The following is a 16,579-nucleotide window of genomic DNA, read 5'->3' on the forward strand; positions in this document are numbered from 1 at the left end:
ATCTGGGGTCAGTGATTCATTGAAGGATGAACATATTTTCAAAACATGTCGTACGGCTGCTTGACTTATGTAAGATGAGCCGACTTTTTCTGTTTTCGTCTGCCTCAATGGCAAATCATCCAACCACAACATTACTACTTCATTTCTCTTCCTCTGAAGATGCACAGGCACACAGAAGTAACGGTTACAGTGACTTAAAGGCCGACAAATCACTGGGCTAAATGTGTTACAAAGATGAAGAGTGAGATAAGAGAGAAACAGCAGCTGGACGCCTTGATGTGTGGTATCATCATTTGCATACATCTTGACATATGGAGGTCTTTCTAATCTCACTTTGAGATTACACACATGTCAGACCTGCTATATAGACCTTACATAAAGATGCGTGTAGCCTCTGTGATGTCAACAATAGGTTTCTGAAGAGCGGTTTAGAGTAGGTAGTGTCAACTTGTGGGGGCATTTGCTCAGTGACCTGTCACTCAAAGTAGCACACCCTTAATCAAGGCTTAATGAATTTTAGGTGAATGAGTATAATATAATGTAGCCTATATCTACTGGGTCTCATTCATGAAACGTGAGCAGCACGGATTTGTGTGTAAACCCTGAGCAGCGCAAATTTACGTGGATTTCCGCATTCATCAATCTTTTAGTAGTGCTGATTTTTTCGTAGCTACTCACAAAATCTACACCTGCTCTGGACTGTGTGTAGCGCTTGTGTAAATGTAGGAATGCAAATAAATACTGCTTGTCACTGTTGAAAATTACAATTTTAATCCATATTACTCTCTCTCATGTTCAAAATACGCCGACGCCTTTGAAACACGTAATTTAAACATGACAAACAATTAGAAATATTTGGAGAGAGAGACGTTTTAGGGATCGGACACGCACAAACACGTCAAGGCTCCATCTTATGATGATGATAATCTGATATAAAACCGGAAAAAACTTTTTTGTGTTGCTACAGTACAGGCTCGGTGGACGCACACTTCACCCTGCGCAGCAGCGCAGTCGGCACCGGTTTGGATGGAGCTGTGACAGACTGGTGCTTCTGTAACAATATAACCTGTTACCTGCCTATATAACTTCATGTGTTGATACAACCATGCTCCTCTACAGCTGAGGCTGTGAAGAGCCTCCTCCTCCCGTCGCTGCTGTAGCTCTGTAGTTGTGTGTATTTTTTTTTTTTTTTTATGTTTCATATCGAACTATTCTGGCTTTACTTCTTAAATGGTTCTTTAATCAACCAAGGATAGGCCTACTTAATTCACTAAATCTGTTACTTCCCTCCACGCCTTTGACCTGTCCCAGTCACACCACTACCAACAGAAGAGAATTAAATATTTTTTCTGGACTCCACTTCACCCAAAATGACTTCGATCCGTGATCTCTCTTTTTTCTCTCTCTCCCTCTTTCCTCGTTTGCGTCATGGCCGCAGGTGAGCAGGATGCACCTACCTCCTAATATGGTGGTCAGGATCTCCTTATATGGCTATTCATGTATGGAGATCTATGCTAATTGCTGATCACCGGGGGCGTGTTGTTAGTTTACCATGGGTTGGCATTCATGAAGTTACACACGTGTTTACGATCAAAACTGAGTTTCCCGCACCGTTCATGAATCCGGAGTAGAGTTTTAGTAGAGTGAGCTTTTATGTGCAAATCTACACACAGATTTACTCACGTTTCATGAATGAGACCCAGTGTGTTTTTCTTTTCTTAATCGTTTATTTTTTGTTGATGTTTTGCTCTTAATGTAATGTTTCTTAAAACTTTTTACAATACACACACAATACACAATATGTAAAGTGAGCATAGAGGTTAACAGGTGCACACTGTCCCAGAGGCATTTCACCAATTATACACAATGTAAATGGAGAGGAAGATGAATTAAAGAGGAACTATGCTAATTTTTTACCTTAATTAAACGGCTTCAGAGTAATTGTGATGGTTAAATGACTTGTAACAGGGAGAATGGCTCCCTGCCTTCCCCCTAGGGCCTGTAGGCTGAAAACCAACTTCAAGATCAGCGCCTCCTCAGCGACCTGATGTCCCAGCTCTCGTCTCGACGGCTCCACGACACAAACACGGCCCGTAATGCGCAATCTCTTGTTTATGACACAATAGACTACACAAATATACACTTAATAATGTATATGATACTATATAACGTTATACTCTTTCTCACCGGCTCGGTTGAAAACAAATGCACATGGCCGGCGAGGAGGGTTAGTGAAACAGCGAAAACGTGATTCCCCTTTAAAGGAATATGAAGAAAATAAGGGATATGCAGATAAAGATAAATCTCTTAACTGTTGGCTGTGTGTTGATAGGACAGTGGAGAGAGACAGGGAAGTCAAACATGTTTATTTCTGCTGTGAAGTTGGCCAGTGTAACATGTGAGTCTATGGGGACCGTGTCCCTTCAGAGAAGTGCAGATCTTCAGTGTTGGCTTTGCTGTTCAGCCTTGGAGGTTGCTGCTCGATCAGACCGTCTGCAGGCTTTTCTGGATCGCCATTTAAACTCTGAGACATTGGCTTTTAGGACTTTTGGCAGTGGGTTTTACAGCTTCAACCTCCCTTATCCCCCCCACCCCTCCTGGCTATTTACAGCCCACAGAGCTTATAGGCTTCATTATTGGCAGTTTGAGGAGCATTTTCACAGAAGAGGCCGCCGGTGTCTGACCGCAGGGCTGAACGGGAGGATGCAGCTTCTGTTTCACAGCTTCACAGATCAGGGATTCTGGATGGGGAATGGGTGCCGGGGTTAAAAGGGAGATGAAGGGGAGCAGCAAGAGAGGATTAAAAAGTGATGAGTTGCGGGGAAAAGACACACGGCACAGCCATGGTGTGTGTGTTAGTGTCTGAGTCAAGGCAACCAAAAAATGAGTAAGGAATACATTTAAAGGGATAGTTCAACTTTTTGGTAAATTGGCCCATTGCCATAATCCCTATAGTTTTAGCAGTAGGTTTGCTACCTTTAATTGTCGGTGCAAGCTATTTTTAGAACGGCGGAGCAGAGCCATGAGCTGCTCAGAGCTACGCTACGGAGGCTCATGGGATTTCTTGGTTTCCCTCATCAAACTCATCAAATACACAATCCAACAACTCTAAAACGCTCTCGTGGACAAGTTATGACCTGCACATTCACCACGCTATGAGATAATAATGGAACGTTAACGAGACAGAGTTGTTTCGAGGCAAAAACTGCCCCTGACAGGAATGCGCATCAGCGGTTTTGCATGAATTTACCTCGAAAACAACTCCGTCTCATAACGTTCCGTTATTATCTCATAGTGTGGTGAATGTGCAGGTCACAACTTGTCCCCGAAAGCGTTTTGGAGTTGCTGGATTGGGTATTTGATGAGTTTGATGAGGGAAACCAAGAAATCCCATTAGCCTCCGTAGCGTAGCTCTGAGCAGCTTGCGGCTCTGCTCCACCGTTCTAAAACTGCTCACACTGACAATTAAAGGTAACAAACCTACTGACTATAGGGATTATGGCAATGGGCCAATTTGCCAAAATGTTGAACTATCCCTTTAAATAATTGTACACCACTGAGCAGTTTCTGTGTTTTTATGGGTGAAAATGTGTCACAAATGTGTGAGAATAAGCGCTGATATGATACTTTGTAATTGTGACATTAAATACCATCCAATTTGCAATGGCTTAAAAATTACTTATGATGCACCTTGTAGAGGCATTATGGATTTTGTGTATGTTTCGGCCTTGACCTCAACATCATGGAGTCAGTCTGGGAGCACATGAAGAGACACTGTAATCCACAGAATAAACTGGCAAGGTCTCCTAAGGTGGCTGCAACAACCTCCCCGCCAACCACCTTGAAAACGGTGTTTCTGGGGAACACTTCAGCTCAGTAAGGGGCTGTTGAAGAGTGACAGTTTTTGTGCTGGTTTCATCCTTTAAAGAGCCGCCCCGCTGTGAAATCAGCAGGGCATCTCCGGTTCTTTTTTGGTTGTTTTCTTTTTCTTCAGCCCTTTATTAAACCCCATGATGCATAGTGTTATGATGTTGAAATAAAAATCAAAGTGTAATAGAGCATCAGAAGAAGAGAAAGTCTGCTATAGGTCAAGTCTTATTACTCTGGCGTCCACTGAGTTGTGGATTTTAGGCATCCATATCAAACCATGTAGCTGCAGCCATCAGTAGGAAATTGATCAGTTTCACTGATTTTTCAAGCAAATATGCAAAACATTTCCATTTTCTGGTTTTCAGTTGTGTGAATTTGCTGCTGTTCAGTCAGATATCACAATAAACTGATAATGCATCTCTGGGTTTTAGGAAACTGTGATTTTATAGCCCATTTATAGATTTTAAAATTATATTTCCAGCTCAATTGGCTCATTCATGTGTCCTCTTCTCCTCATTTCCATGGTGCCTTCAATTCAGGTTGAAAATGTGACTTTTATAATAAATATTTCTTTTGATGCAACAGCAGCCAGAGTACAGTTAAACACTGACATACTTTCCATGAGAAACCAAAAAACGATTGCTTTGATCTAGTTAAACTGAGCAGCACGTGACATTCTTACATCACCGCCACTTTGTATCTCCAGTATATGAGATGTGATGTCTCTATAGGAGCTAATGAACCGTTATCAAATACGTCCAAGCGGTAATTTGAAGCCGAGCGCGGAGGCCTGCAGTGCACACAGCCACGTAGTTCAGAGGAAAGCCGTCCAGCCCCCTTGTATTGTCATGGCTCCTGCATGTAGAAAGCTCAGCCCTCCTACTGTCTGACTTCCAGCTCGCCCAGATGGAGCTATCACAGAAGTCCCTCTGTTTATGGCCTTTGCTGCGGGCGAGAGCCAAATACCGTTGTAATATTTTCCTGTCCCGCAGAGGAATTATTTCATCTGTGTGAATGTGACGCTGAGGAAGAGCTTGCCTGCTCAGCAGCAGACAGACTGGGGGGAGGAAAATGGGTTGTTTGTTTTGCTCAGTCTGACATTTCATCAGATGTAGAGTAGACGCATATCCCTGAAAGTCATCTTAATGCTGCGAGGTAATTAATTCATCATGAGGTTGGGGTGTTGCCGGTGGCCTCGGGGCTGCGTGCCTCCCCCTCCCCTGTGTCTGGTGTCATCGCTGGGTTTAATAGGAGCCGTGGAGGATGGTTAGAGGATTAAAAGAAACCTTTAAAACTTCTGCCATCAGCTGTGGCTCAGCTGCTTTTTACTCTTCCAGCATCTGACAACAACGGCAGAATATCAAGTAAAGGGTTTCCTTAAGGCAAAACTTTCAGAAGTTTCTTTGAGGCAAATCGCTGTTAGTTGGCACCACATCAAAATCATCAGATGATCCAGCGGTGACTGCCTCTTGCGACAGACTGCTGAATACAAAGATGTGCAGGGAAGGAGATAAAATGTCCCAGGAAGGCATGAGAAGTGGTCGTGCCCACAGAGGTTTGAACCACACTTGAGGATTCAGCGCCGTTCCCCAGATGGCTCCGGCTGCCTGGGCTCAGATCCCAGCAGAGCGCTCTCTCTCTCTCTCTCTCTCTCTCTCTGGTGTCTCCCAGGTTTTGCTTGTCTGTCTTTTTCTATATCTCCTACGCTCTGACCCTGAATACTAATAAAAAAAAAATATCCCAAGGAGAATGTACCAGCTGGTCCTCTTACATGAAAAAGCAGTTTTCCAACAGGCTGTTGTGTCTGTAAGAAACACAGCTCGTAAAAGCTTCCCAGGTAGATTTAACAGATCTCTGGAAACGTGCAGATAAACATACAGACGAATATATAAGAGATATTTCATCTTTTGTAAAGTGAATAATAAATGGAGAGTAAATAATTTTGATAGGATAGAAAATTCTCAACCAAGATAGTGAACAAAACAAAAACACTCGGTCTTGAGGAAACTGTATTTTTTTTTTCCCACAGTGTTTTCTGATCTACCAATCAATTTCTGGAGGCACTTATTGGCACATTTATGTTAAAGATCATTTCAGTTCCAGCTCTATATGATTCACATGAACTGATTTACAGTGGTTGAGCAGGGAGGAGCTCAGTGTGTGAGGATTCACATTAGTTTACCACGACATTTTCGACTCGTCGTGACCCTCTATCATCAAAGTGCAAAGAGACTCATAATAAATTAATATTGTTCTTATAATCCCAGTGGTTCCTGGTGGTATCTTTATCTTTTTTCCCCACACTACACATACACAGACATTGTAGTTTTGAAAACAGCAGAGTGAACTGATGTGATGACGTCACGTTTCTGACCCTGTTAATTACTGAGCTGTGATGTGAACACTGCTTTCTCTCCACCCATGCATGCATTGACCGTGTATGAAGGAGGGGGAGGGGTGGCTTGATGTATGTATGTAATACATACATCAAGCATCAGGCGGGTCCCGCTCTCCACGCTGAATGAAAATTACTCCTCACGTTTACTCAAATTCTGTCGACTTCAACTTTATTTCAAAGGGAAGTTTTGCTGTAATTCACACACAAAGAATATGATTAACCTATAAAATACAATTCATTCAGCAAGATTAGAGCGATTAGTTAAAATTAGCTCCATTTTATATTAAGTTTCTGCCTGCTTGTTAAAACATCAGTAAAGATTTAGTGTAAGAGATAAAATGCATGCCACTCTGAGTCCATGTATATTTTCACATTAGATTTCGCTCATTTTTCTGCCATTAATACAAATTATAGGTAAAGTGTTGAAAGAAATTTGACATGAAGCAGCTAACATTAACATATTGAATTATTTAAGACATGTTTTTTTCTAGAGCAACACATAGTTTTTTGCTGCTGTCTCCTAACATAGAGCAGACTGCTTTCAAAGTAATGTAAATGACGACCTTACACAACCCAATGTCGAAAAAAGTCGAACCATCCCGCAGAGCCCCTCGTATCCATGTTGGCTTATAGAAGTTGAGTTCATTCTTGATTTCTTCATGTCATGTTTTTTTAATCTGTTATATTTTATCTTGTTTCATCAACTGATGTTCAAGGACAAGTATTCACTGTCGGTCTGGACTTCAAATCTGGAAAAAATTAGGGAAAAATGGAAGTTTTAAAAATCTACAGTTCTTTTTTTGTGACCACGTCTTGTCGACTGCTGTTTCCAAGCTCTGGAATGAATGTGTCTACAGTAGTCGGCCGATGCTGTTGGAGAAACCTTTGGAAACGTTGGGGCTTCACTTCTCACTTGTTTGCACTGACTGCGTCTCCTCTGGCAGCTCTTCAAGCTGTCATATATGAACAGCTGTCTGCTCCTGCCCTGTCATTTACACTCTTCTACTCTCACAACACCTGATTTAATTAAAGGCTGCACACTTTCATATTAATCATGTCTGGTGTGTGTGTGTGTAGAGGTACAACACACTGTAGCGCACTGGGCAACACGTCTCTGTACCTCACTGCATTAGTTTAGACAAGACCTCCTTTGACTGTCAAGCTGCTGCTGCTGCTGCTGCTGCTGCAGCTGCTGCAGTATCTGCTCTGCCTCACCTCAGGAGGAGTTTAATCCAGTTTCATTCTGCTCATATGATCAAACCTTGACGTGATGCATCCTGTCTAAGCTGATTAGCTCGACGGGCTTTTTCACAGAGCGGTGTCGAGATAGGCCGAATGAGTGACGGGACATTCATTTCTGTGTGATCCGCTGTGACGGCTGCGGGATGATGAGCAGTCAGTCATCATCTTCTCATTAAGATGAGAATATGATAGAAAGGAAATCCTGATTGAAGCCATTTTGCTTTGATGTTAATTCCTATTTATTTTGGCTTACTGGCTTAATGCCTTTAACGCCATGGTTATCTGTTACGCAGCCAGATAATTAGTTTTATTGAATATAATTAAGTGCTTTCATGGTGCTGTTAATGTGCTTGATCTGTGTCTGATGGTTTGTGCAGGATTTTACCTCCTGACAGTGAAATACACATCAGATTAAACTCTTCCACCTGGATAAAAATACCTGGATGTTTTTTTTTCTTTCATATCTTTAAGAAAAATAGCTAATTTGCTAATTTCATTAAATAGCACACATTGATATGGAGGAGCAGTGTGGTTTCATCTCGATCTCTGTTGCCATCAGCCTTACAAGCACTTGTAAATGAAACGGCCACACTCAAGGGCAATTGCATAGTATAGCCTTTAAAGGTGATAGAGATGATAACTCATGCACTTCAACTCTCAGCTGGGACATTTTGATGCAGTGATTAAACATTTGGATATGATGTTCATATTAACCTACAGATGCCCTGTGTGTAATAGTGTGCAGTTATTTTCTTTATTAGGAGGCAGACTGAATTTTAAGCTCTCTGAAAAGTTTTTGTGATCATAACTGAGCTGCAATAAAGACAGACATAATATCCATCTCTTAACACCAAGGACAGAACCAAAAGACGTTTTATCTGCTTATCCCAGCTTCAAATTTTGTGAAATATCCAGACGTTTTTTATTTCAGCTTTATTGTGACTCACAACAGTGATGACTGATAGCATGTTTATATACATGGCACCTTTTCCATATCCTGATATTGTTGTTGGAAGCAGCACTTGACAGTTTGCAAGACCCAAGGCAGGCGGCCGCCCTCTCTGAGCCCAGTTCTGTTGGAGGTTTGTTCCTGTTTAAAAGGAAAGACTTTAGGATATTATACAATTTATAAATCAATTTGAATTCATAGTTTCTCATCAAACGGCCTTTCATCCGCATTTTGACTTTTTTGGGCAGAAAAGCACAGGTGAGATCATGAATGGCTCAGTTCCCTGCCGTGCCTGTGAGTTGGCATGTACGACAGCAGCAGGGCGCTGGAACTGACTCACCAAAATGAAACAGAGTCATTATTAATGATATAAATTAAAACCTGTGCCTTTCCGGCTATTACATGTGTCAAAACGTCTGCTGTAGAAAAGGTCCGTAGGAAGAGGTCACGAGGCAGGAACGCATTGTACGATGTGAAGCAACCTCCTGGGCTGATGCCCAGTGAAACAGGAAATTGGTACGTTAAAATCCACAGCTATTCAGTCGGACTAGTTCTCTAATACTCTGCTAGCATCATTATTTTTCTTTTACTCTGATGGGACTCTGTTGTCCTGTATACTTCATATTACTTGCACTCAGAAACTCCATCCAGTAAGGGTTCATTTAACAAATCCATTTGTTTCTGCCCTCAGAGAAATGAAATAAGAAAATTTCAACAGCAACCAAACAAACATTAGACTGGACCCAGAGGCCGGAACAGTTTTATTAAAGGAGCGTCCTGTGTGCCCTTCTCGACTGAAAATCAAACCTCTTTTTGAGTTCTTGTGCAGCCGTCACAGAAATCTCAATTATGTGGCAGCAACCAGATAATGTCACAGTTTTTCTCCAGCCTCTGTGAGGAGTTAAAAGGATGTTTATCATAATATTTGAACCAATAAATCAAGTGTATCGTCAGTTTGTCAGGTGTCTGCAGCTGCTACTGTCCTGGACCGGGACGGCACCTGAATCTTCCTCCCTGGCTGTGCTGTCCTTCTCTATTGTCAAATGCAGCTTCGCTAATCTGCATCGAAACAATAGCAGCTATTGTTTACGTGCAACTATACAGTAATTCCAACCAAATTCAGTGGGAACAATGCCTCCTATAGCCAGCGCTGACCTATATAAACGGTTATTTCTCTTGCTTAGACAAAGAGCAGAGCCTCCTCCCAGTGCACATTATCCCCATTAATGTTGGTATATAATTGACTTGCAGTGACAACGGCTCATTGCATACATTAACATTATGCAAACTCTATTAGCTGTGTAATGTTGCATGAATTCACCAAAGTGCCCGTGTAGTCGTCCTCGTCCTCCTGCGAGGCTCTGCCCACCGTCCCCACAGCGAGCCTATGTAGTTTGCCTTCAAAGAGAACAGGACGGCTAATTGGACAGCTAGCGGTTAGCAAATCTTCTGCTTCATTTGCACCAATAGCCTCATTACAATACGAGAGCATCGGTGACCTCGAGGTCCCTAAAAAAAACAATCACATTTAGGAAATTGGACGTGTTTTTGTTCTATTTATAGCTCTTTGCACCATCATTGTGTGCACAGAGGGAGAGACCGGGTCCCAAAGTGCCATGAAGTCAGCAAGGTTTTCTCTCAAAGAGATTAACAGAATGAAATGATAATGATACCCAATTAATTTTAATGATGTGTACAGATGTTTTAGCCTTGAGGCTTTGATCCGTGTGCGAAGAATGGTTTCCATTTTTTTCCCCCTATCACGCATATATTTTAACATATTGCATGTGAGGAGGAGGACGCATTTAGCAGGACTGCCATGTTTCCTTTTATAAGGAAACTCATGAAAGCTGATTAACTCAAGTGTATTTCTTTTCTTCTGAAGTATCCCATCCAAAAATAACATATATAGGTAGCATATTTATGCACATGCTGTAAAATATGAAGAACAAAGGCAACATCGCTGCCGAAGTGGCTGATGTAATCAGAGGAATCTCAGTGGTACTTGTATTAAAAATTAAAGCCAGTGGCTCATTAAAATGAAATAGAAATGAAGTAAAACAATACAGGAAGTCATGCAGTATCATGGGTTTTGATATTTATGTTCAGCAGTTGCAGGTAACCACGTTCTTACAACTTCGATTTAGAGCGAAAGGTGTATATATATTCTCTAATATCTAAAATGATATTGGCATAGTTAACTTTAAAAGGTTCAATACCCTCCCTGCCACAGTGGCCTTGGCACCATCTTTGCGCTGTTGGCCAGAAAGTTTTCTGTTGCAGACACCACCCTGATAAACTGGAGATAAATTTAAGTTGGGGGGCTTATACAGCGTTGAAATATTAATTTCAACGATGTCCCAGTTGTTCAGGATTATTCACAAATTGGCAATAAACAGTTTTCGCTGTTTAAAGTTTATGCAGAACAACAAATATCTCAAAACATTTGTAAATAAAATCACTAGTGTGGCTGAACAGCTCAGAGGAAAATCCAAAATACGCTGAAACTAACCTCATCAGTGTGTTTTAATGACGGATGCAGTTGGACAACGTTCAGATTCACGTCCCTTGAAGCGTCTTTCTCCACAGAGAAACTGTCTCACCTCAACATGTGCATGTAAACTCTTGACCTCAGTCCCACTGTTTGTGAAGGAGCTGAAGGACAAATGATGAGGTCTGACTGAAAGTGATAAATTCACCTCCTGTTGAAAGTGACACATGTGGTCAGGAAACGACTGATCGTACAACATTCAACCAAATTAGGTTCAACCCTGGTGATTTATTGTTTTTTTTTATTGTTTGAGTAGTATCGATCTACAATATGTTAAATCTGCTTCACTGTCTGTGCTCTTACAAATAAAACCATGTCACACTGTAAACAACCGATTACACCGTTCTTTTTTGGGCCCGTTTGTAAAACAAAGACATGTTTTGCATATTTGTGGAGACAGTGTGTTGTTGTGTTGTGTCTATGGCTTGCTATGTATAAAACAAAGGTAAAAATGTGCTTTATACAGAAAATGTTACTGAAATAAGTTCAGAAGGGACACCAGGCTATTTTTATAGAAAGGAGATTACTACTGCATCACTGCCAGCAGGTGCTCATGGGACAATAACAAGCACAGAGTAATGGAGGACAACACTAATGAATACCACAAAGCCTTGTGTTTGTTTTTCTCTTTGGTTCGTCCAAAGGTTTGAAATAAGGATAAAATGAAAACTTGGTGGTATTTTTTGCCACACAGATGTCTTTTGATCGTACTCCAGTACCAGAATATACAGTAAGCAAGCTGCTAAATAAACATTTTGTAAATATAGCTACCTGCCTAGCTATTATAGGAAATGTCTACAGCATGTCTACATTTCCAACATGCAGTAATTTCTAATATGTATCTGCTCTGAGATTCTGCTGCCACATATAAATATGTCTTCATGTCTAGTGCTTTTTTTCTTTAGGGTTACAGATTCATAGAATATTTAGAATTGCAGATTAATTCAAAGGCAAAACTATGAATTAAACAGGTTTTTTTTATAATATGGAAGTCTTTCATGTAATACACCATGTGGTTTGATGTTGTATTTAATCTCATGTTTGTTTTAATGACGTGTTCGGGCTCTGAAAACATCAAATTCATTGACTGCACTTAGAGGAGCTTTCTGTAAATTGTGCCGTTGCTACATAGTTAACATTAGCATTAACAGCTGTTTAACCAGGATTTAACTTTATTCCTTGTACTCACCAACAACAACCATCTCCAGAGGTGTACAACAACAGATATGTTAAGCCTTTTCTCTAGTGCTGCTGAATGGAGGTTTTATAACCTCTTGTCTTGTAAAAGCAAAAATTCTGCTCCCAGCAGAGAAAACGAGTCGGCTTGTTCATTCAAAACTAAACACACGGATGGCGCCCCTCTTCTTTTACACACTAAAACAGTGTTTTTTTTTCAAAGTGTATTTTCATGTGCATTATTGTAAGATATATAACATGTCATATTCATATTGACCATGCTCATCTTTCTATTCTCATCAAGTCATGAACTGGTGTTGATCTGTCGTTCTGCGGCCTTCGTATGGAAAGTTTTGGGAATTCCTGCACTAACTCATCAGTAACATGTTCCTTTGTTATGTTTTTAAAGGGAGCAGCCGATCTTCAGCGCCAGAGCTCATGTTTTCCAGATCGACCCGGCCACCAAACGCAACTGGCTGCCGGCGAGCAAACACGCCGTCACCGTGTCCTTCTTCTACGATGCGAGCCGCAGCGTCTACCGCATCATCAGTGTGGGTGGGACTAAGGTGAGAGCTGAATGCACATGAATGCACACAAACATGTGCATTCTGCTCCATATGCTCACTCACATCATACACACACATGCACACACACATACACAGAGATACATATGTGTGTATATATAGCCATGCAAGTGGTCTTATTGGACAGGGAACAGGGAAAGGTCACAAAAGGCTGTGGCTGCTGACAAAGATGGAGGAATGTGAGCTTTTCATTGGTTGGAGCACGGTCTGCAGAGTGTTGTTTAAGTGTGGCAGCACTTTGCTCACTGGGTGACACACAACATGCTCCATATATCTTTTAGCAGGTGACATTTTCAGGTCAAGACGCACAAAGCCGGAAATTCTGCTGAGATTCTTTTTAGAGCAGAAATATTAATTATCATTTGTAGACCCACATATTTCACATTTGTGTATCAAGCAAGCTTTAAATTTCCTCATCAAGCTGTTTCTTTTGTTTTTTGCATAGACTGAAGGAGTATTACCTCTGCAGGCACATACTGTATCTTGTTGAACTCAGCTGTATTTTTTCCATATGGTATTTTGTATTATATTATTGTTTGGGCCCTTCAGTTGTGTAGTATCATGTTCTCCTGAGTTCACATTTGATGTAACCTCCCCTGTGCATCCTATCCTGAACCTCCTGAGATAAATGGAGACGGGTCAGTTTTGCTGTGTTTGCGTTGGACCGTGCAGGTTGTCAGCAGAATATTTCTAACACATCCACATCGGTGATGCTGCATCCACATCCACAGCAGCACCGAAGCACCTGGGAGTCGCAGCAACTAACGAGATATCTTCTTAGCGCCAAAACGAAACTCTCTTCTCTTTGTTGTTATCAGCCAAGTGCGCCAACGTATTGTATTGAGATTAGAGGCTTTTGGAGAAGACACTGAGGAAATCTATATTTGGCAATAAATCCTCCTTATCAGACTGATGATCTGTTTCTGAACAGATCACCGCACACCACAACAAGCTTTTTCACTTAGCGCTCTCTCTGTGTCTGTGGCGGGGTCTTTAGCCCTTATCTGCACGCAGCACATTTGCCTGTAGATCTCCATGATGACTATTTACCCACGACAACACAGGCTCCAGACTCTGACGACTGCATAATTCACATGGCGCTGTTACAATCAGGTCCTCACTGAAGTGCCCAGTATTTAGCATTGCTAATGAGCATTAATAAAAAAAAAAAAAGAAAAAAAGAAAAAGGCTTCACCATCAGCCTGTTTGCTGTAGCATGTGCTGCACAGTGAGGAGTTATTAGCCTATTGATAACCTGATGAAAATCAACATATTCTGGTCAAGTACTTGCGTAAGAAAAATAACAATGCTCTGTAATGAATGTGGCATTCAAAGGCGACTGGAGTTATTAATGTTGTTCCTCACTGGCTTTGTATATTGTGAATTACTTGTCCTTGAAAATTACCTTCTTTTAAAAACAGGACTGTTTTTTATAGTGTGAAGTAGTGCAGCACAGCAGCTGGTTATGACAGAGTCAGAGGCAGAACACCTTCATCACAGCTGCTGTTGCTTTGTAGGTGTTTAACTTGACAACTTAAAGAGGAAATATGGTTGAAGGAAACAAATTAATAAAAGGCATTAATAATAAAATAGAATGTAAGCTATTAATTATGCATGTTTTGTAGTGAATATATAATATACAGTACATCATGTTTAACATCCATCTCTATTGTGGCTCCATCTTTATTAATACCACTTACTATTATACTAGTATCACTTATGAAAACAGTGTCCCACTTTCACACCAAGGTCATGGATTTAATTATTGATTAATTTGACTATTAATCACTTCTGTTATTCTCTACGGTGTCAGGCCATCATCAACAGCACCATCACCCCCAACATGACCTTCACCAAAACCTCCCAGAAGTTCGGCCAGTGGGCGGACAGCCGGGCCAACACCGTGTACGGCCTGGGCTTCTCCACCGAGCAGCAGCTACAGCAGGTAAACATCACCCACAATCCATATTACAATATATATATATATGTATATATTACACAGAGAGATTATAGTACTCCTTTTTACCCAGACATAGAGAACATATGTTCATTATGGTTCATTATATATATTTTTTATTTCAACACAAGTTGTTATTATGAAAATTAGAGTATGAGTAGTGTAACAGCAGAATTTGTTTAATTAACTTGATAACCTGACATATAAACAAATATTTAGAGGGGTCAGAAGTCACAACACCTGCATAGTGAACTAAACTTCCTGATTCTCCTCTGTAGTGAACTGAATGAAGATCTGGACAAGTGTGTGTTTACTGCAGTGTTGAGTTTTCTGGTTTTCTTGGCTCTCAGAGTGTGACCTCTGTCTCCTCTCTCCTTGGTCCTGCAGTTTGCAGAGCAGTTTAAAGAGGTGAAGGAGGCAGCTCGTCTGGCCAGAGAGAAATCCCAGGAGAGGTTTGAACTGGCCAACCCCGCGCTCAACATTGCAGCTCCACAGGTAAATGCACTGCTGTGCTTTTTATAAAGCTTTCATGTGTGTACCCAAGCATGACTTCACACTTATTGTGGTTGGATTCCCCAGGTGGAAAATGAAAACTCTGTATACTTGAATGTATAAAGTTTTCTTTCTAAAATAACTAATCTGACAAAAACATTAGAGGTCGATCAGTCAGGCTCTGTAAATGCCAGGAGCTAATCAGACAAAATAAGTGAGTAATAAGGAAACATTCGCAGAGTAATATCTTTTTTTTAATGCTAATTTATTAGTAGTTTTGTAGCATAACAAGAAGTCACCTCATGAAAACTTTTTCATTTGCTGGTCTGGAAGTCAGAGAAGTTGAGTTGAGTTGAATTGGGAACTATTTTCTCCCAGAGGGGAGACAAAAATACAAAAAGCCTGTCCCCAAGAGGGACCTGTGGATTATCCTGAGTAACTGGGACATTGTGTCTGAACAGACAAATTGTTGATTTTTTTTTCTTATTTCTTAGTTTTAAACGCCACTGGTACTTTATTACAAAACTTATCTGAATACTTTTCAGTGCAAGTATCAGACCTGAAAAGTTATTTTACACACGAAAAAGACGAAACTCCCAGATTGTCTGGATTTGGTCTTTGATAAGAGTGGACAACAGGTTTGTGTTGAAGTGGGTGAAACTGTGACATGATAAAGTTTAAATACAACACAATATGACAGTGAACTCAGTGACTGTGTTTCTATTTTAAACGTATACAGAACCATGAGGAATTAGATGGATCCCCATCTGACTGCTCCATTATTTCTCCCATTGGTTAACTCCATTAAAAGATTTCATGCATGACAAATGGAGAATGAGAGAGACGCCGGCGTTGAAGGTGTTTGGAGGGGCAATAATGGCCAGGACTGAGACAAAGAAGAATGAGGGATGGGGAGATGGGAGGGAGGAGGATGGGAGGAGGAGCTGATTCATCTATAATTGAGGGGAATCTGGCTGCTGCTGCTGCTGAGAGGACAATGGCCAGCTTTTATTCTGCCAGCGTCTGTGATTTCTTGGTGGACCTGAAAACTCTGAGGTGCAGTTGGAGGAGTGAAGCGCAGAGAACTGCAGTAGAAACTTTTTTTAGTACTTCACCTGTTTTTCGCTCTCACACAAAAAAAAAAGTGTGCACAGTAACGACATCACAAGTAGAGTAGGTACAAAGCAACAACAGAGCGATATTCACCGGGGCGGCTCTGACATTTACAGCATCGACCACGACAACACAACCACTACACACACACCAGGATGTGACTGTGATTCAATTATACAAACATCATGAAGGACACAACGTCACACCACACAGCTGCTCTGCCAGTCGTGTTTATCAGTTCGTTCTT

General features: G+C 41.1%; 1 protein-coding gene across 2 annotated transcripts in view; it reads left to right on the top strand.

Moving 5' to 3' along the window:
* LOC146988937 (homer protein homolog 3-like) overlaps positions 1 to 16,579 on the top strand; it is a 50,069-nt gene that overhangs the window by 6,767 nt on the left and 26,723 nt on the right. For both annotated transcript variants that reach the window (XM_085774755.1, XM_085774756.1), the window contains 3 exons: positions 12,596 to 12,752; positions 14,584 to 14,715; positions 15,115 to 15,222. In XM_085774755.1, coding sequence (XP_085630881.1) covers positions 12,596 to 12,752; positions 14,584 to 14,715; positions 15,115 to 15,222 — 397 coding nt within the window. The remainder of the gene's footprint in view (positions 1 to 12,595; positions 12,753 to 14,583; positions 14,716 to 15,114; positions 15,223 to 16,579) is intronic.

The sequence above is a fragment of the Trachurus japonicus genome, chromosome 4 (genome assembly GCF_045865225.1).
Source record: "Trachurus japonicus isolate A0001 chromosome 4, Traja_1.0".
NCBI classification, from domain to species: Eukaryota; Metazoa; Chordata; class Actinopteri; order Carangiformes; family Carangidae; genus Trachurus; species Trachurus japonicus.